The sequence below is a fragment of the Synchiropus splendidus genome, chromosome 2 (assembly GCF_027744825.2).
Source record: "Synchiropus splendidus isolate RoL2022-P1 chromosome 2, RoL_Sspl_1.0, whole genome shotgun sequence".
Classification (NCBI taxonomy): domain Eukaryota; kingdom Metazoa; phylum Chordata; class Actinopteri; order Syngnathiformes; family Callionymidae; genus Synchiropus; species Synchiropus splendidus.
The window spans coordinates 18837306-18865000 of record NC_071335.1 but is presented as its reverse complement, the minus strand read 5'-3'; the positions used below and the strand labels follow the sequence as shown (position 1 = coordinate 18865000).

At 43.3% G+C, this 27695-nt stretch overlaps 2 protein-coding genes across 2 annotated transcripts in view; both read left to right on the top strand.

The window, feature by feature from the left end:
* Nucleotides 1-1672, top strand: part of LOC128753509 (NXPE family member 3-like) — a 4227-nt gene extending 2555 nt beyond the window's left edge. The window contains exons 3-5 of the mRNA XM_053855291.1: nt 1-91; nt 731-1068; nt 1128-1672. The exon at nt 1-91 is cut by the window's left edge and continues 205 nt beyond it. Of these exons, the coding sequence (XP_053711266.1) occupies nt 1-91; nt 731-1068; nt 1128-1672 (974 nt within the window). The remainder of the gene's footprint in view (nt 92-730; nt 1069-1127) is intronic.
* An 8597-nt stretch (nt 1673-10269) lies between these two features.
* LOC128753683 (neuronal acetylcholine receptor subunit non-alpha-3-like) lies at nt 10270-20184 on the top strand. Its single transcript, XM_053855623.1, has 8 exons — nt 10270-10515; nt 16488-16639; nt 17322-17366; nt 17582-17691; nt 17753-18266; nt 19314-19504; nt 19573-19783; nt 19870-20184. Exons 1-8 carry the CDS (start codon nt 10455-10457, stop codon nt 20002-20004), a joined length of 1419 nt encoding a protein of 472 aa, XP_053711598.1. The 5' UTR covers nt 10270-10454; the 3' UTR covers nt 20005-20184.
* The last annotated feature ends 7511 nt before the right edge of the window (nt 20185-27695 follow it).

The window sequence follows — 27695 nt, the reverse complement described above, 5'->3', positions numbered from 1 at the left end:
CCAAAATGCTGGGCTGTGACACAAGAATAAACCATTACAAAAATGGATTTCATCAAAACCTCAGAGCCAATGAGGAGAAGCTCTTTCAAAAGTAAGCATGACGATGACACCGTGTCGGGGAGCCTCATACAACATACAACATACAACATGGGAACTATTCCAATGGTGTTATAATAAGTTTCTCCCAATGTCTTGGAACCAATTCCATACACACTGCTGGTGCAGCTGTTCGTAATTTCCTTTATTTCCTTCTTTCCATTATTCTCTTGCTGAAAGGTTCAGGATAAATCCAAGCTTTAATTTAGTATATTTTATTAATTAAATGTATGGCTGTCAAAATTGAAATAAAACTAGCCACCATCATCATTATGATCATATCATGTTCAGGTTGAAGACAAGGAGTTTTGTGGATGCAAACAGATTCAGTTTTTCCACTGACCGTAATTCATTGCGAGAAACGTTTGAGGGAGTCTGGAATTGAATTTTAAATGTAGCTCTTGATTTTAGTACAACTCCAAAGGCAGGATCCTTATGTAGCAGTATTACACCGACAAAAAAAAAAAAGTCGGATTTGGTGCCTGTGTAAACGCACAGTAGGTCTTTCCATTCATTTTCACGTTAGATTAGCCAGTATCAATGCGTAATTTCTGACCGCCATATTTGGAGTTAGGCAAAACCTGAAGTTATAAAACAACATCATGAAGATTGTTCTGTTTTTTTAAATCTTCAGTAATATCAACATGAAAGTTGTCATACCGCCGTCGGGAAATGCTAACTTGACTGTGCTGCCAGCAAAGAATGGTAAGCTCCACTCTCTCATACTCAACACACAACAACATAAAAATACGTCTGATTTCCATCCATCTTTCCTGAAAGAGAAAAAGAGGCCGCCACCGGAGGCTAGCGGCTATTATTACCACGGCGATTGGCAGTCCCTAAAAGGCACCCCAGTCAAGCACTTCAACACCAGCTCTGCCATTGGTCAATGTCTGAAAGGCAAAACCATCCACCTGTTCGGAGACTCGACCATTCGACAGTGGTTCTTGTACCTCACAAGCGCGCACTCGGGTATTTCAATACTTCACATTAGCCCTTTAGCAACTTTACTTATTCCCTTTCTTTTCCAGGTCTCAAAGAGTTTGACCTGAAGAGCAACAGACAAACTGGACCTTTTATGGCCATGGATTATCAAAACAACATCTTGCTGACATTCGGGGCCCATGGTCCCCCTATTCGTTTTGGAAACATTAACGTCAACAACATTCGTTACGTGGCGAACGAACTGGACAGACTAGTAGGAGGACCTGATATGGTTGTGGTGATCGGCATCTGGTCTCACTTCAGCTCATTCCCCGTGGAAGTTTATCTCCAGCGGCTAAATAGCATCCGCAGGGCCATGGAGCGAATGTTGAGAAGATATCCAGAAACAGTGATAATCATCAGGACGGCAAATTTAAAATACTTGAACCTACAGGAAACACTGGTCAATAGTGACTGGTACTCCATTCAACGCGATAAGGTCCTCAGGGCTGTGTTCAAAGGCATCAACGTCCATTTTGTGGATGCCTGGGAGATGACCTTGGCTCACTATCTACCACACAATCTCCATCCCCAACCTCCCATTATAAAGAATATGGTGGATGTAGTGCTGTCATGTATTTGTCCACGGTAGCGACGCGTGAAGTCAGAAGAACGCCTTTTTTGCCTGGATTTGCACTGTTGGAAGACGGAGAAGTAAAACAGACTGACCAAAAGAAGTGAAGCAAATCATTGTTTACATGAGATTTGAGTTTCCATGTAAGAAAAGTATTCTTATTTCATGCTGTATTTTGCAATTCAGGAATTCAAACATTTTTCAGATCCATTCTAAATGTCATCAGGAAACGCAGAGGACGGTACTGTGCCAGAGAGTTTTTTTTACAGCATATCTTTTGTACTGATACACTTCTGCTCAGTTTAATGAATGTTTTTTTATTCAGATTATTTATTGGAGATTGGGACAGGTGGTCCATACACAAGTTTAACTTGACTAATCATACGTTTTTTTCTTTTTTTATTGTACGCATCACCCATGAGCCAGTAAGGCTCCTACACAGCCTCCTAGTTGGTCGAGCAGGCAGTGGTCACGGCATTAAAAGAAGGAGGGATACGTCTTGTGTTGCTGCAATGAATTATGGGTCGCAAAAACATTGTTTTTCCTTAATAACGCGGCCAGTAAAGATCATATTGTCATAAAACGTACCGGATTGGTGAGGTCAATTATGACTGTATCATAAACATTTTGGCCATATATAATAAGCATATATGACTACTGAGCCCAAATTCATAGCCAGTGACTCGGTATTATGGCATGAATGACAGCCAGGCAGCTTGGTCCATATCAATGGTTGGTACGTACTCTGAAAACCACCCGTTCAATGGGATGATCGCATCTGTATCGGGTGCCAGTTCTTGCAATAGGAACAATGCATTTTCTCTTCTCGTGTTGGTTTTATGAATAAAAGAAGTGACCCACAAACTAAAATAAACAGATCTGACATACCTCATTTGTTGATAGCAAAAAAAACATTCAAACAAAAACTGTATACTTATACATCCTTTTTTTTTTTTTTTTTTTTTTAAACAGGAGCTCTACTTTCAATGTTTTGTGCCATCGAGCTCGACCAGTTACTGTGCGCTTTTCTATTTTATCAGCCAAATGTCAGCATTTTCCCCTCAATTTACCTCCATCCACTTCATTTTCTTCAAGTTTTGGGGAGCTTCCAGACAAATCTGTTATCACGCCACTCACTTTTGGGACGGCTCTGAATGTTGGCCATTATCTTGGAGCCCCGAGATTATGTTTGACGTGTATGTGGGTGAGAGTCAGACTTTTGATGATCTGGAGAGAAACAAACTACAGTGGTACCTCGGTTTTCGAACGTCTCGGACTTCAAACAAATCGGAGTTCAAACAAAGATTTTGAGATTTTTTTGCTTCGGATTTCGAACGAAAATCCAGAACGGACGTCTGGAACGGATTGTGGTGGAGAACCGATTATTTATTTTGGTGGGACGAGAGACAGAAGCACGACTGACACCGTCCACTGAGGGGATTTGTGATCGACTGGTTGAACTACTGCTTGTTTCCATTGCTTCATTGATAAACTGCCGCGCCTGTTTCTGTTTGAGCGGATCATCTCGAAAAGAGCTGATGTAGAAAATTATACTTCTTTTACACTCTAATAATGGCCCCCACACTGACATCGAACACGGCTGCTGAACATTGAGGGACCAACCAGTGTGGGCTGACAACAGTATTTGCTCACTGCTCTGTCACCACCTTTCAGAATATGAACGCAATATTTACACTATTACAATGGAGACACAGTCAATAAGCATGACTCATGGAATTACAATGAAATTAAACATCCAAGAAAGGGTGTCGTTTTCCAGAACAGTTTTCATGAAACGGGCCATAACCTGTAATTCCAAGGTCCTTATTTGACTCTGTAAGAAGTAGTACTGTAGCAGTACTACTATCATATTTAATATTTAATAGAGGTGCCAGTCAGTGTAGTGGTTCATGCTGCCTCCTCACTGCAAGATGGTTGCAGGTTCACTTCCAGCTTTTATGTTCTCCCCCGTGCTTGCGCGGTTTGACTCCGGGCGCTCCAGTTTCCTCCCACTGTCGAAAGCATAAAGGTTGCATGTGTGAATGAATGGTCTCCATAAAAGGCCGGACTGGTCACACCTGACATAAACCCTAATAAGGGAAGATGCTTTCGAACCTGGTGGAGCGGTCACACGCCTACTGCCACAACCAATCAACCACAAGAATTCTGAGCCTTATTACGCTGTAACATCAAAATGGCAGAACCTCTTTGTGTGGCACTTACACATTGTGTAGAACAAGCATTTAAATGTTTACATAAGAATCTGTAAAGAGGGCCCCTTTAACTTCATTGGCCGTGAGGTATTGACATATTAGCATGCGTTTAAGTAAAAGCACATACATTGACATTAGAACGCTTGATATTCATCGACCGGTCTCAACCATATTGAAATGACTATCATTTGTTTTCCTACCCTTGAAGCATTTCTGAAACGGATGCTACTTTTCCTGCCTAAACAGCTGTTTCTCTTTTTTTTTCTCCAGTCAGGTCGACTGACATTTCTCATCTTTAACCCTCAAAGGTCACCTCTGCTTTAACAGAATACTGAAGCTCAAGTTTGCAATGCTGTGATGGCATATTGCCGTGCTTGTATTCACCCTTTTCCTTGTGTATGTTTGGGAAGGAAGGCTCTGACTTAGTCATCGTTTTACTTGCAGTCCACAGCATTTATGTGACAACTTAAGCTTCACAGGAGCTTGTTGTCTGCATGAGTGTGTGAATATGTGAATGCACATGCATGGAGTGTAGCAGTCGCGAACGAGACAAGTCTCTGTGACTCAGCTCTCCCAGAATATTTCTGTGGCAGTCACAGCATGGCAGCGAGATGAAGCAGCGTTGACAGAATGAGCTGCACCATCATGCCCAGCTGTGTGGCAGCGTTTGAGTGGGTGTGCACATAGGTACGTCACGCTGTAGCATTCTTTTGCGCTCAGCGTCACGTCTACCTGTCAGCGTGTGGCTGAGTCACGGTGTTGAACTGAAGTGGGCACAGCGCCGCCTCATGGGAAAGATCGAGGCAAGCCGCAGTCCCACCAGGGTCAAACTGACAATGGACATATGGATGACAGAAACTCCAATATCCACTAGTCTCCCTCAGCAAAGAACAATTTTGAGGACTTTATTTCCTAAATGTGACTAGATTTTGGCAGGCTGGTGAATTGTCCAGATTTGAAACCACTGCTCTGCAATAATTTCAGTCGAAGGTCTACGTCAAAAGTCTTGACAGGATAAATACAAGAAGAGAATTTGCCTGACTTCAGTTGCCTCTTGTGCCTTTGAGCCTGTACTGGTGTACCAACCAAGGCAACAGTGAAATCTCTCACTGGATGTTGCCCTCCCTGCTTGCTGGGTCTGACTGCCGCAGTGCATGCTCTGCAGCCATCCTGCCAGTGTGCTCCTCGCCTTTCCGTATCATTGATAATTGACCAGCTTGGGCAACGCTGGATCAGCAAAGTTCCTCTGCCACTGCAGCTGCGACTGGCTGCCTCAACATCTGGGGCAGAAAATCAGACGGGGCTTTTCATCAGGCGTCCTGCCACGATTGTCTCTGTCATGCAAGATATTGTGACGTCTCAGCGGAGAGAATGAAGAAGTCATTTCATTTGCCTTAAAACTGACTTGCAGATAGGCATTTACTTGCAAAATAAACAGTTCCTGAGTTCCCATTTGTTTTCTTTTCTGTAGATGGATAAAAACTTTTTTTCTGCTAAGGATGAACACAGTGTTTTGAAATGAAGCAGCAAAGGATGCAGGGCATGATGGATGGATGAGGCGTGATTATGGGCCAGTTTCCCAGGAGGTTTCAAAGGTCGCAGGCTTTCGACGTGTGCGGTCCCAACTCTAGTCAATGAGAGCCTCTTTTTGACACTTGGTGCTTGCTAACCTCGCCAGTCTAGTCAGGACTAGCAAGATCAGGCAGGAGGTCAGTTGGTGAAAACTAGTGACAGGCCCTTGAGGCTTCATGAGGCTTCACAGTCCTCATTGTCAGGGACCTCCCTGCAGCTACAATCTTTGAATGTCAACAACCATTTCAATAATTTTATTAAAAACAGAGCGCGCCACCAACCGTCCTCTGAAAATGAGGTCACTATTTCACAGAACCTCATCAGCTCAAGAAAATCCACTTATCAATTTGTAGAGGCAGCTCAGGAGATCAAAGGCACCAGACAAGATTGCTACGAGAAGCAGGAGCTCCAGCATTCCTGTAGCATTTTCCCCTGTAGCTTTTTCATTATCAATAATGGAGAGACTTTGGGAAGGACCGGGACATCGGGAGACTCGGAATGATTCCCTCAAAAGCGAGGATCATGATGGAATGTTCAGAGCCCAAAGAAATTCAAAGTGGAGGTATCCAGAAACGTCAATCAAAGACAAAGAGTTGCCCGCGGGGACCATCAAACCAGTGACTCAGGGTGTGAAACCGCAACCTATTCTGCTCCGTTTCCAAGACAAACACATGAAATTCAATGTGCTCATGGCGTCCTGGCAGTCAAGATCGTGTTGAACACATTTTGTTTACAATGACCCAAAAAACATAAAGAGGAAATAGAAAATATGTTACTGGAATGTCAGGCAAACTACAGGATCAGACTTATTCGTTTTGTCTTTTTCCCCAGTTGGATTCAACTGAAATGAAAGCAGCCATTGAACGATTGCCTCATGTAAACCTAGCGTGATGACCCATATACGGTAGCTGAGTACTCTCACAAACAACAATTCCATGGTGTCGACTTGGGCTCATGTGTACTGGCCGAAGATTCCTTTCTCATTACTCTACTCTTTTCCCACCGACATCCACTCCAGTCCTCAGATAGTCACCCTCCGTCGAAGGCAGGATGAGAATAAGATCCAGGCTCACGGGAGTTGCTACTAGTTAGACACACAGGTCATTGAGGCGTCGTAAATCATTGTTGTGCAGGAGATGTCGACGTTGTCATGCCGACCGGGCTATTACAACCACCCACTGTTCAAACACAAGCGTGTCTAGCTGTCTCTGTGCGGTTATGTTGTTTCCTCTGTTTCAAGTGAATGAATGCAAGTGATTTTATGTACATAAAGTCACAAATTGACTACATTCTACAGCTAACTAAACTGCAGAAATCGAAACTAGGAAGACACAACAGCGAGGCGACACAAAATCATGCTCTGAAAATGAGGAACAAATAAAAATGAAGGATGAAAGCTCTCAGATACATTCAATTGTGATCATGCCAAATTTCAAACTCTGGTGCCAAAGAAAATATTTGATGTGTGCAGGCAGCTGCGATGGTTCACACGCACGACCTCCAGGTGACCTCCATCTCGACCAATTCTGTAGTTTCACTTGCACTCATCACCGCGATCTGCAACTTCTCACAAGATGAAAAGGAAGTTCAGTCTTATTTGGGTGTTAGATAAGCAAAGCCGATCGTGTTTGTGTGTGTGTGGTTTGTGGAAGGTTCTTCCTCCCTTGGGCAAGTCTTGGCAACAGCAGATCAGAGTGAGACACTTTTAATGAGTTATACAAAGCCAATAAAGGCAGTCAAGAGGAAAAAAAGTCTGCAGTTTCGTGTGTACGTGTGTGTGTTTCCTACCAGCTGCTGGTAGCTCAAAATTAATTAGAAAAAGAGAACCCATCTCTTTCACAACTTCATTTGAGGTCTGTTTTTTTTACTCTGCATTGAGTTGGAGAAGATTTTCCAACTCAGGAACTATCTATTTTTCTATCTATCTATCTATCTATCTATCTATCTATCTATCTATCTATCTATCTATCTATCTATCTATCTATCTATCTATCTATCTATCTATCTATCTATCTATCTATCTATCTATCTATCTATCTCTTTCTCTCTCTCTCTCTCTCTCTATATATATATATATATATATATATCTCAGCTGACCCACGACGCGTTGTGTTATTGTGTATAACGCAGCCTCTGTATGCAGACGTGTCCCGTTAGCTACATTTACTGACTGTTTTTTCTTCATATTGAGGAGTAAAACCTTTCCTGTCTCCACACTGGACCGTGGTAGAGTGTCACAGGGGAGGTGCTCGCTCTCCACACCACTCCAGGGTTTGATGTCCTGTTGTGGGCTGGAGCTGGGACAGGGATGAGGCGAGTCTGGGACAGAGCGTGACTTGGTTGATGACTTTGTCACAGCCAAACTGCACAGAAGCGCACATTCAGAGCTGGACACGCACCGGGCACCTCTTCACTTCTGGAGAGACCTCACTCACTCGGCAACCCCTCCCACATGCAGCGGCCACACACATAGAGGAACAGCGCACCTGCAGCAGACACTCTACATTCACTCCTACAAAAGACTATTTTAAGGCTTGGAACGCACTAGATCTTTTTCCATTCGTTGTAATGGGAAAAATCGATTCAGATTTCGAACAAATCTCTTCTCGAACGGCCGTCTGGAACGGATTGTGGTGGAGAACCGAGGTACCACTGTATATATGTATTTATATATATACTGCTTGTGTGTACTTGTAGAGCTATCGTTGTGGGGACTAATTCTTGGTAACACACATACTTGTGGGGACATTTTTGCCGGTCCTCACAACCCAAAGCCTCAATTTTAGGATAAAAACGTCAAAATAGCAGTGTCATTATAAATAATGGTTAAGAGTCAAGGTCAAGTTTAGCCATGTGTTTTGGATGGTTAGGTTCAGGGTGAGAGCGTGGGGAAAGCGTTCAACATCAGTGAGAGGATTGAGATACAAACATGAGTGTGAGTGATGTAATAATAATAATAATAACAATGTTTGCCTTCAAAACAATACATTATGAAATATTTGGGGATGCGTAGTTTAATAATATCATTCGGTGCACATCAACCTCAGCTGATTCTGCAAGGAGAATCTCTAACAGATTTTTTTCTTTCCAAGCTTGAGAGCTTTTCAAAAAGTACTGCACCCATCATGCCTCATTAGCTGCTTCACTGATGAGGCAGAACCTGTTGTCAAAAAGCAATAAGAGCTGAGGAAATCAAATATAGATCAACACAATTACAGAAGTGGGTTTGTGGAACACCAAGCGATGCCCTCCTTCCCTGACACTGCTGCCTCACACCCAACAGCGGGTCACGTAGCAGCTCGGGCATTTTGCGCGTCAAAATGAGCGACGCATTTATGAGGATTTATGCTAATGTGGCGTCTATAAAACGATGCTTCCGAGAGGAATCGCACAGTTCACCGCTTCCAGTTGTAAAATCTTAACATAAACTCAAGCGGCTCTTCTTGATAGAGGCCGCTCGCTTACAAGGCTCAGCGTTTTCGTCCCAGCCTTGACGCCACTTCTCCTTTCATGACGCTGTTAATTTCAAGAATCACACACTCAAATGCATTTCCATAACAAAGGCTGCACAGGTCGGCTGTCGGGGAAATTAATCCCAGTCCTCACTGGACTTATGGAACGACCTCCATGACCTTGTCATCTGAAATCCTAGAATCTCAAGTGTGTCTCTCAATTGCTGTAAATAAAAGTACAGACTAGTCCAAATAACATTATGCTTTGTAGTATATCGCTTTTCAGTATCTGATGTGCGTATATATATATATATATATATATATATATATATATATATATATATATATATATATATATATATATATATTTATATATATATATATATATATATATATATATATATATATGTATAGAGAGAGAGAAAGAGGACAGACAGACAGATAGTTAGTCTTAGTATTTAATCGTATTTGAGAGTTGAGCTACGTTTGTTTTATTTTAAAATGAAATGGAATTCTGATGACTGCTGTACTGACCTGAGAAAGCTGACATGGTTTCACCAATGCCTAGGGATGACCTCATGAGGCTTCATGAAACAGTAGCCTTGTTTTTAGAGCCACTAGATGGCACTCTCAAATCTTTCAAACCACCATTTCCATTAGAGTTAGAGATTTTCTTCTTCTATTAGACCAGTGGTTCTTAACCTGGGTTCGATCAAACCCTAGGACTTCGGTGAGTCGGTCTCAGGGGTTCGGTGGAGCCTCCGCTGCAGAGGTCCACCCCTCAGTCTAGTCTGCAGTTAGTGTATCATATTTTATTTTTTACTAAAGAAGGGTTCGGTGAATGAGCATATGAAACTGGTGGGGTTCGGTGCCTTCAACAAGGTTAAGAACCACTGTATTAGACTAAAGATTGATTTGAAACATAATAGCAGGACAAAATGAATGAATGAAATAAACATGTTTTTTTGTTGTTTTTTTTTTAATGGTTATTTCATGGGAATTTAGTGTCTAAAACCTTTGCAGATTGACAGCTGCCAAACACGGAACTGAAGGTTGATCGGTCCGCAAAATATTCTTCCGCTGGCCTTTATTGGCCCACAAGCGTCGCGTTTGAGCACCACGATCTGCGCAGACAAATCTGTGTCTTAAACACATCGCTTTATGGACCTTATTTCCAAAAACATTATCGAAAAAACAAAGAAAAATAAATGAAAGTTTAATCTTTTTTTTTTTTTTTTGAACAGTCCTTCATACTTTTTTTCCTACATTTTTTTGTGGTGCGACCTGCACCCTCTTGGGTGTCCCCTCCTCCCTCACCTCGCTCTTCCTCCCCCCTCCATCCCTCTCCTCCAGCATCCATCACCGAGACGGGACACACGCGAACACCGCTCGGCTGTGGCTGCAAAGAAACGCGGCGCACCGTCGGGGAGGGGGAGGAGCAATGAAAACACGACCCTCGCTGCCGCCGCCGCTGCCGAGATCCAGTGATGCTGCCTTGGCTGCGGTGGTTTGACCCGTAAAGATGATCGAATTCCCGCTGTGATCGCGCTCGTCGACGGAAGCATGAAGTTTGCGGGGACGGTGCTGTGGTTCTCCCTGTTGATCGGGACCGGCTCTCCGCAAGGTACGCATCGCCTTCCGACGGTGTTATGGAAGATCGGTGAAAACAGAATGTGTGGCGGCTTCTGCAAACAGACAAGATTGTTTTCTCGTCATGTTTGGATTGTAAATGTTGAGAGGAAAATCTAAAAGAAAAAAATAGTGACAGCATTTGTGCTTCCACAATGTAGCACAACTCAATGGACCACATTTGTTTTTGAAGGATGAAGGTTTCCGCTCCACAGAAGGGCTCATTCTCTGTCTTTTCTCTCGACATATCAACATGAATCTTCTGCCAAATTCACCCTCTCAGTCTGCTGGCGACAGGATGCTGGTTGTGCTTGCTCCTCTGTGCTGTAGCTTCTTAGCTTGACAACTCAAACAGCTTGGTTAATCTGTTGATACATTTTAGCCCCTGCTTTGTTAGTACAGTACAGTATATAATATTTATCTTTTTTTTTAAACCAACAATTATTCATTCTATATGTACTGTAACAACAAATACATTGCTCTGCTGCTAAAATCTCTAATGCACAGAGATGACAGGTTTTTAATTCTTCTTTCACTGGAATACTTCTTCTTACTACACGGCACATTTCTAACACAATGGTTATGAGCAATAACCATTTTTTTATTTGACATACAGGAACACAAATGCCACATGTCATGTTGGCTTGGTGCTGACTAGTGCTAAGGCAAACAATGAGAACGTTCACATGCTTCTTCATCTAACATTTGATGTCGACTTATTGTAACTCCACGATTAAATCTATAAATCGGAAAGGTGGATAATAATCGCCACAGCACCATGCAACCAAATCATGAGTAGCAAGTGACGAAGTGTAGAAAAAGTAAAAAAAAAAAGACTAAAAATACCAATAAAACACATGCAAACTGTAGTATAAGGGTTATAGCTTTACCCTAAAGAACAGCTGCACATTTTTAGAAAAACTTGCTGATCAATGTTTTCTTTCTGGAGATCTCCTATTTTGGACCACTGTCTTTTCTTATCTCATTCTTACCCCATGGCCCTGTCATTCATGTGGGCCAGTGGGCTCACAATGGTGAATGTTTTTCATTTGAATTGAAGTGCTTATTCCCTGCCATGCGCTTCAGTGAAATGTCAAGCTGTGGTCGGACAGCAAGCAGGTGGAGGCTGCTGATTCCTCCACTGTGTCTCCACAGGATGCTAGGACAACAAAACATTCTGGAGTCTGAGGAACAATAAAAACTACATTTTCATTTTTACCGACCCGATCCTCTCGCTGCTTTCCTGCCTACTGGACAGATCGATGCTGTCCTTCACCTTTGCTCTCAAACACACAGCACTTAGACGGTGAACTGTGTGTGAGGCTCTCCTGAGTAAAAGGAAGGCAGCGCCACTTCCTATGGTGATGGTCGAAGAGCTGACTGAATGTATCAGTGCGTCATTTCCAGTGTTGGCAAATGACTTGACTCGCTGTGGAAATGATGCAATGGAGGGAAATCTATTGAACACAACACTTAACGTGTTAAAAATGAATCCTCCTTAACTCTGAATTCGTGAAACTATTCCACTAGAGGCAGCTGCTCGGTGTGGAGGAATACATCATTTGCTGCAGAGCTTTCCTCACAGGAGATATGAATGGCACCCACTAGTTTAATGTCTTTGGTTTACAGTGAATCTTCTCACCGTTGTTGAAGGGAGTCCACGCACTTAACAATAACAATTTGTCCTTATTTTGCTCCTTCCCGACCATGAGTGGTGAACGCCAGTTACTCTTCTAAGATTATCCGATAAAAGAATCTTTAAGTCTGGGGTGAGTTGAGAGTGAACATTTCCCGATAATCGACTCCAAAAAAACGCTCTGTCCGACGATCTGAAATGTTGCAAATGCTCAATATTTATGACTAAAAATCGTAATGTTTGTGGGGAGATCAAGAAGCGGTCCGACAGAGAAATGATGGAGCAAAGGGGCAGTGTTGACATTTATAATATTGATGGCAATAAAAACACTAGTTTTTAGAAGTAAATCTTGCTCTGTTTTGCGGAAATAGGACACTGCGTCATGAAGCTTCATCAGCCCATCACTACCAAATACCTTGCTACATGCGATACCTGTTTTCTCCATCACTGTCATAGCATTTACCGTTTGACATTGTTTACTTTCGCGTCATATCCTGACAACAAAGGCCGGCCTCAGCGCTACATGTCGTCACATTAGGTTTTCAATTGAAGCACGTTCCGCCATCCGCGGCAGTGAGACATATTAGATATGGGGGTTAGGTAAATCATATGGGATGGCACTCCCTTTGTCCTACGTTTAGCGATGAAGGTTGCGGTTGGATGACCATATCTCTGCCTGAAACGCTGTACAGGAAGTAAATGTTCTTGACAACCAAGAGCGCCACCTATTGAGTGCTGCCAATGTGGACACTGCTTCACGAAGCTTCATGAAGAGCCTCTTTAGTTTCAAAGCCTAACAGAATGCTATGTGTCATATCAAAGTGGGCTTTGTTTGACACTTCATTTTCCGACCCTGGAGCACCGCTGAACTTGTTCCCACAAAGTAAACCTGCAGCTTTGTGGCTTGAAAAGGTACATGAGAGTATCAAGGGGCTTGTTACGTGGCGTGCAAGCTTGGCCAAAGAGGCTGCTTCAGCATAACAGAGAGCATTTCTTTTTTTTAAATTTTTTATCATCATCTCCCTTTCTTTCCCTAATAATGAAAAGATAAAGCAAAGTCTCAGCTCTGGCAGACTCAAACATGCCCGCAGCTACAAAACATTTCTACATAACACAGGGAACATTTCCTCTGTGAGCATCGCATTCGTTTCTGGCTGAGAACCAGATGGGATCCCATCCAGTGAGAGCTCGGATAGATGAATTCTCCAAATGCTCATGAAGAGCAGCCAGGCATTGCTGAGGTCACCAAAACACATTTCTACGTTTACTATAAATACTGGCCATGTAAAGCCGGTCGTCTAGACCAGTGCTAACCGGCACACACTGATACGCCGGCTGATGTTTACAGTATAGAGTTGTTTTTCTCGCCTTTCCTTGCTTACATCTTGCTTTCCATATGTTACCAGGAACAGCATAAATACAAGGGTGGTGAAATTCCAGCACCATCTAATCCTTGACTTTGCGTTCTCCTCTCTATTTGTTCGGTTGTCTTTCGTCACCCTTGTGCCCCAGTTTAACTTCCCGTTCCCGCGCTGGCCTCCTGGCACACTTCAGGGAATTGCTTTGGGCTTGTCTGCCTCTCTCATTCCTTATCTGCTCTCTCCACAGTCTCCTCTCATCTCTCCCTGCTGGAGAGGATGCTGATTCAAACTTTCCCTTCTACCTTCAGCGCTGCCAAGTGTCGGTCTCAAGAGGTCAGATGCCACAGGCTCTGAACTGATTGCATCCTAGACAAATTTAAAAACATCAGAGACACTTTTTGCCTGTATGCTCCGCATTTGCAGTGTTATTGTCGCGTGAGCAAAGCCATTCCCTACGTTGAGAAGCAGATTTTATATGTCTAGTGTAACACCAGTTTACACTACTTTTAAAGCCTATATTCTAGGATTCCATCCATTTCCTTTCTTACTGTGGAATGACTGTTACTGATACCTGAAAGAATCCCATGGGTGTGAGTACCCAGAGGTTCCAGTGCACAAATTTCGAGCACCATGTCAGCAAAGAATTGTTGCTGCTTAAAATTGGGACGTCTGAAATGTGTGGTATTTAATGTATAGCAATGTAAAAATGGTTGTTGAGGTAACATGTTAGGTGTAGGAAATTCATTTGGAGATCCCCCAAAATGTCCGACTGGGCAGGACATACACATAGTCATGATAATAACTCGCTGTTTGGCAACGCCTTTCAGGATGCCACGGCCTCGTGTTACTTATTTACTGGGGAAGGTTGACAGTGAACATCACATTTTCACTTCTAATACATCAAATAACCCTTGTTTGTTTTTTTTTTTAAAGCTTTGACCTTTTGCGTCAAATCTTGATGTGTTGCGTGATATTAGAGGTTAGGAGGTTTACTGATTTTCAGACATGCATTCAGGGACACCTCAAACTATATCAAGAAAAATTCCGTCCCATGTCCTTCATTTTCACGTCAAATGTGGGACATATTTTCAACGATGGCAACTTTACATGCGACATGTCAAGATTGGACACAAAAGTCCATTCAAAATAGCCGCTATGTGATGCCTTGTGAGTGAGAAAGTGTTGGAGGATGCGTCCATCTGCCCTGGATTTCTAGCAAGAGAGAGACTTCAAGTAAAAGACAAGACACGTCCTGGACTCTATAATTGATGAGAGCACTTTCAGTGTCATCATTGTTTTGGCTCAATGCTCACTGATGTGTCAATGACCTAATTTAGGACCCACATGAGCACCGGGTCAGGAGAATTCAAGCTTCAAGTTCTGGGGCGCTGGTGTGTTTTTTTTCTTCAAGATGTCTTCAGTGGTGCAGATCAGGGTATTTTTGATTCCACAAGGGTCATTGATGTGCTGATAAAAGACACAATGTGATTGATCAGAGTAGGTCGCACCACACATGCGCTCCACGGCCCACATCCCACAAGTGGCCCACACATCTTGATGTTGAGATCTGAGTCGTCGACTGGTAAAAACAACTCAAGCCAAAGCAATAAAAATGCATCAAACTAACCCAAGGTGTTGTCTTGTCTGGTCCTATTTGCAGCGGTAAAAATGAGATCATATGCATAGAAAGCAACAGTAGCCCAATGGTTTTGTGCCACCAACCCAGTGAATGTATCAGGGTCAGAGTTCGGCAGCTCAATTTCCAGAACCAGCCAAAAGACCGAAGACCTAAATAGATTGAAGACATCCAGCAGAGTTGTCTCACATCAAAAACATCAATGTACGTTGCCCTTTTTGCATTTGCTTAAGGGAAAAGTGCACATCAGGTGTGGGCAATTACATTTTCCTTGGGGCCAGTTAATGTGCAGTAACTGTTGCTGGGGACCGTCAAGCCAAAATACACGTGGGAAGCATAAAAATAAATGCTAAAATGAAGCGAGCAACAATTAAAAAATAAGCCTAAAAACTGGCTTTATTTGAAAATTCCCAAAATATATGACAAATATGTGTGTATTTGTGAATGTTAGTGGTGAATAACAACTATTCAAAACCTTACAATTTTGTTATATATTTATTTAAAATATGGGAAAGTGAATAGCTGGGATGAACAATTGCAGCTGTCAGAAATGCTGCTTCAAGATCAGTTATAGAGTTTTCCTCCATCTACTTGAGGGCCACATAACTACAGGCAACGGGCCACTTGTGGCCCCCGGGTTGCACTTATACGACTGTCTGTCGTAGATGTTCATTCTACCAAGGTTAACATGATTAGAAACAATCGTCGTGTGTATCTTCTCTGTAGAATAAATCCACATGTCCCGCAGCTCACACGGAAAACATCACGGTGTGTTTTCTATAACTGCGTCCCCCAGAGGCCCGATGTCTCCCAGCTGTCTGCACACACGCACATGGGTTTCGTGCCGTCGCCTGCTCAGCATAAGCATCGCTCCCGTACTGACTACCCTGTCTCACGCTTGGCTGCACCCTGCCTCCCTGTGGCGTTTGCGCTGTCTGAGCTGATCTTGTCCACATGATCATTTGTCATTTGAGTTGCTGTGCCGTCAGTTGGCTGTGACCCGGTGACAGTTTATGAACCGACAGCATCTGTTTGTGTGTCTGACTGCCACATACAACGTGATGTCTCTTATGCTGTGGCCGTCGACCTGCGATAATATTTTGGGCTCCTGTACAAGACTTCACAAGTTGCCACAGCTTGTCATCGTGTTGTTCGGGGGATTCACCTTGCACCGCAGGATTGCGCAACTTCTCACATTATTCTCAACTTTTCAACACTTTCTTCGGGTGTTGCCAACCTCTCCAGCACAATTCCCCTTCACACGCTTCGCCTCTTTGTGTCGTCATGTTCCTCTTCTCCTAGTTTTCCGATTGAAATTCTACTTCTACTCACAGACCCGGACGACTTTGTGTCACTGGCTGAGATGGAAGATTCTCTGTTGAAGAACTTGTTTCGCGGCTACCAGAAGTGGGTGCGACCGGTGCAGCACGCCAACGACACCATCACAGTGTACTTCGGGCTGAAGATCTCGCAGCTGGTGGATGTGGTGAGGACACGTCAAGTTACCCGGCTCCACTCCGAGTCCCTCATGATTGGCGTTGTGTATTTACAATAAATGTTGTTTATATTACAAACACAGAACACTGTTGCTGTCTCAGGTGACTTGGCCTTTTATTTTTTTTCTGTGGTCAGAGGGGGAGAAAATGAAAAAAGAGATTGTTCAGTTGTGTTTATGTGTGAGATAGCTTCAAGATTAAGAGGTCAAGAGAAGAGACTACATCAGGTCAGCGCAGAGGAAATAATGAGGCGGTCAGTCCCGGAGCTCTGCATCCATTATTTACACTGGTGGAGCGTCTTAAATCTGACTGACTGCACAGACTTCCCAGCATCTACCAGCATGGACAGTAAAACTCCTCAGGACACTGTAAAAAAACTGTCACCAATTTCATGCAGTGGAGCTGAAACTCACACATCAGAAGTAGAAGAACATGTATATTAGTGCGGTACTTTCCTCTGTTTACCCTGCACCGGTCCGTCCACACACAGGGGATCTAGTCTCAATAACTAGACTTAAGCTTTGTAAACCCTTTGTTATTGGCAAACAAAAATAGTCATCATCTGCAAACTCAAGTCGACTTCAAGAGGCTGTAATTTGAATTTAATTAAAAAGTTGTTTTCTTTGGTGATGACTTTAAAATGACTTATTGATGGAGATGTTTTCTCCGCAGGATGAGAAGAACCAGTTGATGACGACAAACGTGTGGCTGTGGCAGGTAAAAACGGACTAGAAAAGTCCTGTTTTATCATCTGTTTTCCTCAATAGAATGGTTCAAAAGAACCATTCTTTGACCACAGGGGAGAAAAGCTGCCAGAGCAGATGTCAAATCTGAAGAAAAGCCCAAAAACTTAGGATGAAGACAGCGGCCATATTGTTGTGAAGTCTCCTGGTTTCTTCCAATGTCAGTCTGACCTGCTACGATTGTTTCAGGAATGGGTCGACGTCAAGCTGAAGTGGAACCCTGACGACTACAAAGGGATAACATCCATCCGAGTGCCTTCAGAGACAATATGGCTGCCAGACATCGTCCTCTATGAGAAGTGAGCACTGATAGCATTTTTAAATTTTGAGTACGTTCTCTGCAGTCTCTCTGTGTTTCAGTGCGGACGGACGCTTCGAAGGCTCCCTGATGACCAAGGCCATCGTCCGCTGGGACGGCACCATCACATGGACGCCGCCCGCCAGCTACAAGTCCTCCTGCACCATGGACGTCACCTTCTTCCCTTTCGATCGGCAAAACTGCTCCATGAAGTTCGGGTCATGGACTTACGACGGGAACATGGTGGACCTGGTTCTGGTGGATCACTACGTGGATCGCAAAGACTTCTTTGACAACGGCGAGTGGGAGATTCTGAACGCCACGGGGGTGAAGGGAAGCAGGAGGGACGGGATCTACTGGTACCCTTTTGTCACCTACTCCTTCATCCTCAAGAGACTGCCCCTGTTCTACACCCTCTTCCTCATCATACCGTGCCTGGGCTTGTCCTTCCTCACCGTGCTGGTCTTCTACCTGCCGTCAGACGAAGGCGAGAAGCTGTCATTGTCTACCTCAGTACTGGTGTCTCTCACTGTGTTCCTCCTGGTCATAGAGGAAATCATCCCGTCATCCTCCAAGGTGCTCTTCTGTAACCCAGCCACCATCATCTCTCAAACACTGAACTAGGATTACATTCTAATGAACACAAAAACGGCAAAACTACCGAAGCAGTTAAGCAAGCTGCAAATTTACAGTATTGACAAACAGAGAGGAGGCGGGAGGAGAGTCAACGTTTTAATGTGTATTCCTCATGTAGGATTCAGATCAACGCAGACTGGTGACAGACCTACAATCCATTGAAAGCAGAGTTAGAGTTAGAGTACAGTTACAGCTGGAGTATAACACAAAGTTATTCACTGCACTGATTGGCCTCCTTTCCAGGGTGTCCCGTTTCCTTATATAGAAAGGGTTGGCTCCACTTGTCTGGATAGCAGGCTTTTAGCTAGGAGGGCGTCTGCAAAAAATGAAAAAATAGACGCCAGATTTCGCTGGTATATGGCGGCGTCTGGCAGCCAAACTACGGTCGAGAACCTGGCGTCCATTTTTTCATGTTTTGCAGACGCCCAGACGCCCTCCTAGCTAAAAGCCTGCTGGGTAGTGATGAGGCAATGATATAACTGTGGTTTAAAAAGGGTGAACTCTCGTGATGATGAGGTTTCATGAAACCTTGTCTGTGTTTTCATAGCCTACTAGTTGACACTGTTTGACTAGTATTTGGATTTGAACCACCATTTCAACAAAATTTCACCTCATTTTTATACCGAATGCGCCACCTACTGAACTCGGAAAATGAGGACACTGTTTCATGAAGCCTCATCAGCCCATCACTAGTAATGAGAGGGTGTGGTTGGAAAGCAAGTTAGGAGCACTTTTAAGAGTCGATAAATGAGGTATTGTGATGTGCTGATGAAGCTTCATGAAACACTGTCCTCATTTTCAGAGCTCAGTTAGGTGGCGCTCTCTGTTCTTACCATGTTGTTGAGGGAAAAATGCTGTTGCTTTAACTTCAGATGTAAAAAGAAAACCTCGTAGTGATGCAGAATAACTTGGGGCTGAAACTTGTGAAATGTTCTCACCAACCAGTCCCACCTCCATCTTACCCACAATGACCTGTGCTTGTCCCAGGTGATCCCACTGATCGGAGAGTACTTGCTGTTCATCATGATCTTCGTCACCTTCTCCATCATCGTCACCGTATTTGTCATTAATGTGCACCATCGCTCCTCGGCCACCTACCACCCCATGGCCCCCTGGGTGAAGAGCCTGTTCCTGCAGAGACTTCCGCGGCTGCTGTGCATGAGGGGCCACACTGACAGGTAGCACAGCTAACAGCTGAAGAGGTTCAGCAAACATTCAGGTTCTTATTTTTGTTTTTTGTTTTTAGATACCACTTCCCGGATATGGAGATGCACAGTCCGGAGCTCAAGCCCAAGAGAGGCATGGGCAGGAGGGGGCTCCACAGTCCGGGCCAGCAGAGGGGGCCACTGGGAGGGAAGGAGGACGAGAACCAGGCCTGGCTGGCAATGCTGGAGAAAGCCACCAATTCAGTCCGCTACATTAGCCGACACATCAAAAAGGAGCATTTCATCCGAGAGGTAGCTCCAGGAACCTTCATCCCCGATATCCGCCACTTTAATTCTGGACTAGATTCTTTCCTGATAAAGCCGATCCTTTGTTTCAGGTGGTGCAGGACTGGAAGTTCGTGGCGCAGGTGCTGGACAGAATTTTCCTGTGGGCCTTCCTCACCGTGTCCATATTAGGGACCATCCTTATCTTCACTCCTGCTCTCCAGATGTACCTCAGCTCGCCGCAGTGACCCCTGTTTTGCGCTTCCATCGTTGAGCCCCGGCGTTTTACCTCTCCAGCCGTCTGGACGCTACTTTGATGTAGAATGCATGCACTCGGGTGCAACAGGCTGAAAGCAATAACCAAGTCATTGTCATGTGATGTTGCGTGCCACTGTCTTCTTATATGTTCAATGAAACCTCAATAAACATTTCAGTGTAAAATGTTTGATGCCACGTTACATACTGAAGCAGAACCAGCCTGCAATGACACTAAACCACCACTAGGCGTCAGCAAAGATCTTTTATTGTAAGAAAAGCAGCTGGAAACAGTTTAACAAAAGGTTTTTTTTGTGATATGAACGCATAACAATCTCACTCATGTAGCTTTTAACTAATATTATCTTGATGTGTTGGAGTCTTAAATGAATTAAACATACCTCATTTAGAACTATTTGAACATAGTGATCCAAACAAATGTCTCAAAAACTCTTGTTTGAAAGTTTACAAGGATGAACTTAATAATGTGGTCTGGTGGGTTTATTTAATTGATATTAGTTTAAGTTTAATGGTCAAATTGAAAGGTAGCTCCCCCCAGAAAGCTGCCTGTTGTCGAGGTGCTGTGCTGAACTTTGGTCATTTCAATTGGTTTACCGAAGCATTATTATATATCTCCACTCAGTCAAGTGGCTGAGGGGCAGTTGGGAACGGAAAAGCAGAAGGGTTCATTCGCTGTGAACCTTGTGTTGCATAAATGGAGGCAAGATGTAAATGTGTGTGTTTCACAGCACTTCTTCCACTGTTCCACAATAGTATTTCTTCCACAACTATTCATTCCGTTCCATGATAGCAGAGTTTGACAGATGGGAACATGACAGCCGTGTTTTGATTGTTTGTTCTTGAGGGGCTAAGACTCTGAGTCTAAGGTAACGGATGGCATTGCTATACTATAAGTATGTCGGCACCTGAGGACTTCGAGGAAATGGTGGAAAAAAGCACAATAAAACAGAAAAAAAGACCAGTAAAAATAAAACAAAAAATAAATTACCTACAAAAACAAGATTTTTTTTTTCTTCAAGTGAACGCTACCATAGTTATCCACAGACAAAAATGGTGAACACATCACACCATATACGGGTACTTAAAGTAATTTTTATTTTATTCTACTAACTAAAGGCATAAAAAAAGCGTCTCTCATCCTCTGCATTTGCGCACCTTCTAAGGCTGATCAAGGTGTTCTGCCTCCCCACCCTCCTTTTCTTAACTGTCTTGTCTCATACAAGTACTCATATATGTTTCCCAGCAGCAAACATATTTCCAATTTCAGATCGGAACTTTCTTTCTCAGGACCTGTTTGAATGCATCAGACACTGAGAATGCTCCACAAGAATGCTTTGACCTGTGTAGCTTGGGAGCAACTGGAAAGTTATCACAGCTAAATGTTCTTATCCTCACAACGGCATAGACAAACAAAGAAAAACATCCTGAAATTTTAAAATACAAAAACAAACATCTGTTTTTTAAAAGCAACTACTTTTATCCTGGATTTCCAAAACACGACCTCATGTTGTTACACGGAGCGGGAATGTATTTAATCGCTGTTTTGACCGACATTTTTAGGAGGGGTGGAGTGTGATGAATTCAAGAGCAGAAGGGCCTCCTGCCACTTCAGACTTCTTGAGCAGTCTGACCTCATGCTTGTCAATTATTCATCGAGGCAGGCGACGAGGAGGTGAAAACCCCCTTAAAAACACTTCTCCTCTCAGCGGGGGGGGCATAAAGAGCTGTCTCGGCAGAAACAGAACCAAACATCCTGAAGTGACCTCATTTCTTTAAGTAGTGACAGGCGGACGAAGCTTCGCGACGCAGTCGCCTTGTCTTCAGGGACCAGCTGATGGCGCTGTCTGCTATATAATCTTTGACTTTGAATGAGTATTTCAATGAAAAGTATCATTCGCCTGGAGACCTACTGACCCACCTGATGACACTACTTCATGAAGCTTCATTTCATAACCAAGAAGAGTGTGTTGCTCATCCTAACATCCAATGTCAGCAAGACGATCTTCTGGAAGATGTTCCATCAGGGGTGGAAAAGGTGAAGAAGTAGAAGATTGCATTCCATCATACGAAGACCCATTCCATTTTCCAAGTGGTAAAGTTGAGGTGCCATCTGTAAGATTATCTGGAACCAATCCAGGTCATGCGTTTCAAGGTGTCCTGCCCAGGAGATCCTTCCCTAGATGGAGTTCAAGAATCTTGAGGTCATGTTCACCAGTGAGGGAAAGACGCACCTGATGCACATGAGGGACTGGTGAGGCAATGTCAGTCATGAAGACTGGTCTGCTGTAGTGAAGAAAAGAGCTGAGCCAAAAGGTGACGCTCAATTTACTGGTCACCTCTCAGGTATGGCAGCAAGTTCATAGCCAAAAAATGTTTTCGCAAAGAGAGGGTGAGGAGCTCAGTCATCTCAAAGTGACTCAAAGGTAGAACGCTGCACCTCTGCAACTCTTGAAAGAAGTTGAGGAGGAGTCAAAGACGCCTCACTGGCGAGATGCTGTGGGGATGTCTAATGCTAAAGTGGGCCTGGAGTTGACCCAGGCTTTGCTTCTGTGTGACCATATTGGTATTCAACTAGAAGAAATGATGGGTAGATGAGGTATCATGAAACAATGTTGCAGGGTTGTTGAAACAGTTTCAGAGGCCACTAGTTGGCGCTCTTGGTTTAGAAATGATGAGAGGTTTCATTGAATTATTTCTTGAAATCCAAACATTTTACAGCAGACAGTGCCCTCTGGTGGCCTTGGAAAATCAAGACACTGTTTCATGAAACCTCATCTACCCATCACTACTAGAACCGCAGCAGGAGATTTCTGGGGAGAAGAAAGTCAGGGCATCATTGCTCCGGCTGGTGCCCCAGCGACACAACCTTGAATAAGAAGGGGCTAATGGATGTGTCTGGTAGCTCAAAACTGTGAAGGCTTACTGTACCTGCGTGTGAAAGGAATTCTGCAGGTCAATTCAAGTCCTTGTGCAGCAGGTTCTAGTGGACTGATGGTCGCTGTGAGTGGTGGAACAAATTTGCATCTTATATTAAAGACATTTTTGACTCAGAATAAAATTTGTTGCCCATGCAAAATATATCTTGTCGCCCTTTTATGGCCTTTGCGGGACAATTTGTCTGGCAGCGGTCATCTTTCATCATGTCACAAAACCCCGGAAAGAGATTCATAAATAGATAAGAATGAAGTCAATGAGGTCATTCGCCAATACTCATCAAATTTCAACTGAAGATCCTGATGGAAGTTGGAATGAGAGCATTGGCTTCGGCCAGTAGTCTGTCGTGTCAGTACAGAGGACAGAGGCAGCAGACTTCAGGGCGACTTGGATCGTTCAAATACGGTTTCTGCATTTATACTGCACATGTTAGCAAGTTCTCCTCTCTAGTCAAGCAACCCAAAACAGATAGTAATTCTGCTTCTCTTAGTCAAGATATTGCTCTTAAATCTTCCACAAAAAAACTATGCAACCACCGAATACGTAAACACCTTATTTTTGTATTCTTAAAAAAACAGAAAACACATTACACCTCGCAATAAATAAAGATTTGAGGACATTTTTTAAATGTTGTGTACCCCTTGCAGTTCCTTCAATCACCCCTAGAGGTTCGAATTCACCATTTGAGAGCCACTGCTTTATTTCTAAATATGGAAAAGGCATTGTACTGAGCTTCGGTAAAGCTTAAGACTGGAGTCGACTGAGCACTCTGGTCACTACAGTAGTCTTTGTCAGTCAGTGATAAATGTATTTCTGCAGATTGGCGATAAAAATTATGACATAATATTGACTTCATATAGTGATTTGATGACCAGACCTTTTTTTCCACCAATAATAATAACAATAATAATAAAAATGTCCATTTGTATTTATAGTAAATATTTATAGTTGGATAGCAATAGCATATTTTATGCAGTACAGTGTACAACCAGTGATTTAAACAAGGCACCTGAGAAAAGAAATAACCAACTCCATTCTTACATCTTTCTAAAATGGACAACACACACACATTCACATGTTGGACTTATCGTTATTTGTACTATTGTTTTTTACTTGCGCTTATGTTTCCACCTGTCATGCTGCTGGAAATGGGAATTTCTCTTTGGAGATTAATAAAGTGTTTATCTATCTATCTATCTTGGGCAGTTAAAAAAATAGGAATAATACAATTCATGACCACCAAACTCCCCATGCTGTCCTGACATGTCCACAGTCCGACATCATGTGAATACATATGAAACCTGGGAGCAAAGAAGCAGCCTGAGAAATGGCTTGTGACCCAGTCAAACACGAAGCGCAGGTGCGGCTGCAAATGTACGGGCACAGATGAATATCTCTTTACCTGGCCACGAGAGATGCATGTTAACACAGCAGAGTAAAAATAAAGCGGCTGTGAATTTCAATGAGAAGACAGGCAGTGGCCACATTAGAAAACAGTTAGTGCCACGCTTGCATCTCAAGTCTCTGGGAAAAGCTTATATTTCACGCCATCCGGCACTAAACTGTCCAGGTAATGAATGTTTGCCTTCACTGGTTATAGATTTGCATGTAAACATTAGATAATTAACACCGCTGGCGAAGGAAAGCCTCATTAGGAGGTGAGTCAATTTGCTCGCACCATATGTAGGTCACTAGGTTCAACACACCACCAAGCACCAAAACACAACAGAAATGAGATTTTGCAACGCAATTCTACGGCAGCACTGAAAACATGTGCAGTGCCTCTGAGTCTCAGTACATGTACAGGCTGTTCTTGTTCAGGATCGATCGGCGAGGGGCGCAGTTTATTTGGCGTGACAATGATGTGCAGCTGGCGCCGGCAGAAGATTGAAACAATGATCATTTCATCTCTCCAGGGAGCCTCCTGGCATATAGACAGGCAGCCTTCTCTACTGCACGTGTGTTATCACCCTCACTGCTCCTGTGGATGGAAAATACAGACAGTCAGTCCACATCAGGAAGACGCCTACTAAGCTCAAGTAGGTTGGCGGGAATTGGAGACCTTTAAGATGTGCTTCCACTGGAGAAGGTTGAGGCGACTGCTATACCAAGGTCTATATATTTTTAAGGGAAGTAAAACCAGGTTATTGGTACAAAACAGAAAAATGTATGCGACTCTCCAGGGAATAAAATAAAGCTTGACATGGCAATGTGCCATATCATTATTTTGTTTTTAAACTGTATATTGGGTGTGTTGTGTTTGAGCGGTTGTCCCCACATCAGACTGGAGACCTTTCCTGAGTGTCCCGTACCTCAGGTCCCAAGTCGCTAAACTAGTGGGTCACTCTGTTTTTAAGTTGCTGTTTCACTGGTGCACAGCAATAACTCCACTAGCTCCGCCCAGATGATGCAGAGAGATTCAGACTTTTACATGATTGAAAAACTGTGCTCAAAAAGTCACTATATTTAGCAAGGAAAGTAATTATTGTAATACTTTTTTTTAATTTTCATTTTCAGTTTTCATGTGCCACTTGCAACAACTTGTGTTTCGTAGACAGGTATGGGTACCTTTACATTTTAATATCTGTAGCACCACAGCAGAATGGCAGCTGTTTCTGTATAACAGTCGGTTATATCCTTTCACAAGCGACGGGTAGATGAGGCTTCATGAAACAGTGTCCTGATTTTCACAGACCACCAGATGGCACTGTCTACTGCAAAAGGTTAGGACCTCACATCATTTCTAAAGCAAGAGCGCCATCTAGTGGCCTTTGGAATCTAGGACACTGTTTCATTAACCCTGTAATATTGTTTCATGACTGTTTCAACCAAGTACGGTTCTGGAACCGATGGACTCTCTTGGTGTTTTCTATCAAACCAGCCCATTGTTGCTTTAGCGAAACACAGTTTTTATCCAACAAGCAGACATGTGTTGACTTCTGATGATGAGGAGATGCAGAGCGCATCTTTGCGTGTTTTTTGGTGCAGATACATTGTGTGACTTTCCGGCTCATCTTGTAAAACAAAGAGCACGACACACCCACCAATGATGTCAAGACTCCTGAGCTTGAATCAACTTTTGTGGGTTATTTACCAATCTCAACACAGCATATATATATATATATATATATATATATATATATATATATATATATATATATATATATATATATATATATATATATATATATGTGACACATGTTTTGTGACTTCACCAGCCACAAAACATGTGTTCTATCTTTTGGGTTGTTGGGAAGCATAACAACAGTGTTGAAGCATTAACCCAAACCTGAGCAGTCAATATATATATATATATATATATATATATATATAAACCTTTTGCTGGATGACCCTGCCTCAGTTGTTTTTATGGTGGCTGTATTCATGGTTTGGGCTGCAGTGCTGTATTGAATGTGAAGACGTTCTGGTTAGTTAAACTCAGACTGACTTGAGCAGGCAGGGCACATATATATAGAAGGCTACAGTGTGTAAATAAGGACACAGACGGTGGGGGACACAGACTTTCAAAAATTGAAGAGCAAAGGAGACTGGATTTGACAGGGAGAAGCAGAGGCTGCTGGAGAATGTGGGTTTGCATATATGTTTAATGTTAAGGGCAGGCAGGAGGAAGGCCAGAGAGATGGGAGGGGAACAGGATTGGGAATCATGGGGTTATATAGCATGAGGCTGGAGGAAGTGTAACAGCATGGTGATATATAGTGAGAGCAGGGGAAACGCTCCGAGCGATCTCTTAATGGTCCGAGGACAACGAGGCATCTGCTGCTCTCAGGGAGAAGACAGCAGATCAACAGGGAGCAAGTGAGAAAGCACAAGTGTTGAAGAGAGTGATAAAAGAACATCACGGGATGATGAAGACAAGACGGGGGCGGGAAGTGTGAGTAAGCAAACACATCATTGCACTTCGCAGGGTAATGAGACACGCATTTTCAACCCAAAAAAAACAAGGAAAAATCTCTTTTTTTTGTTGAATCCCCTGCAGATGTATTCCAATGAAAACCTTGCAGTGGCCCAGCTGGACTCATTCCATGTAATTGAATGATGCAAGAAGGTTGCAGAGCTGGCTAGATGTTCCTCACAGAGCAGCGCTGACTTTAAATTAAATTTTTGAGTGATAAGCTGCGGCTCGAGAACCAATCGGAGTGAGTGCAACGGGAGAGAAGCTGATCGTGACAGTTGTCAATTCACGACTCACAGCACTGATAGCAAAGGAAGGAATAGACTCAACCAGAAAACGTGGTCTACAGTTCGGCCTCTCTGATCCGCAATGTTGCACTAACTTTAGCCCCGCCCACACCACATTGACCTACTGATTATCACGACTTGAAAGACAGAAGAAAGTCAATGTGGTTGACGACTTGGGTGCGAATTGCGCAGCAACTGTCTCCAAATCACACGAGAACACACCTTGTCATAGAGTCACAAGTCACAGCAACCGATACGATTGTTGATATAGTTTCCCTAGTTTCCATAAATCCTCGGCTCTGATTGGTTACTGTGCTCCAACCTGCAGCTGTAGTTCGGATATTTTTCAACACCAGTTTTTGATGCAACAAATCTCGCCTCAGACATGTCGCTTTTAATGGAAGCTGTGACATTGACTGCCCAAATGTCACATCCCCCGCTCCCATAATGTAGTGCAACAGCTGCACAAATTTGTGCCTCCACATTGACTTAACATGTTCTTCAGTCACTTTTGCTGATTTGATCA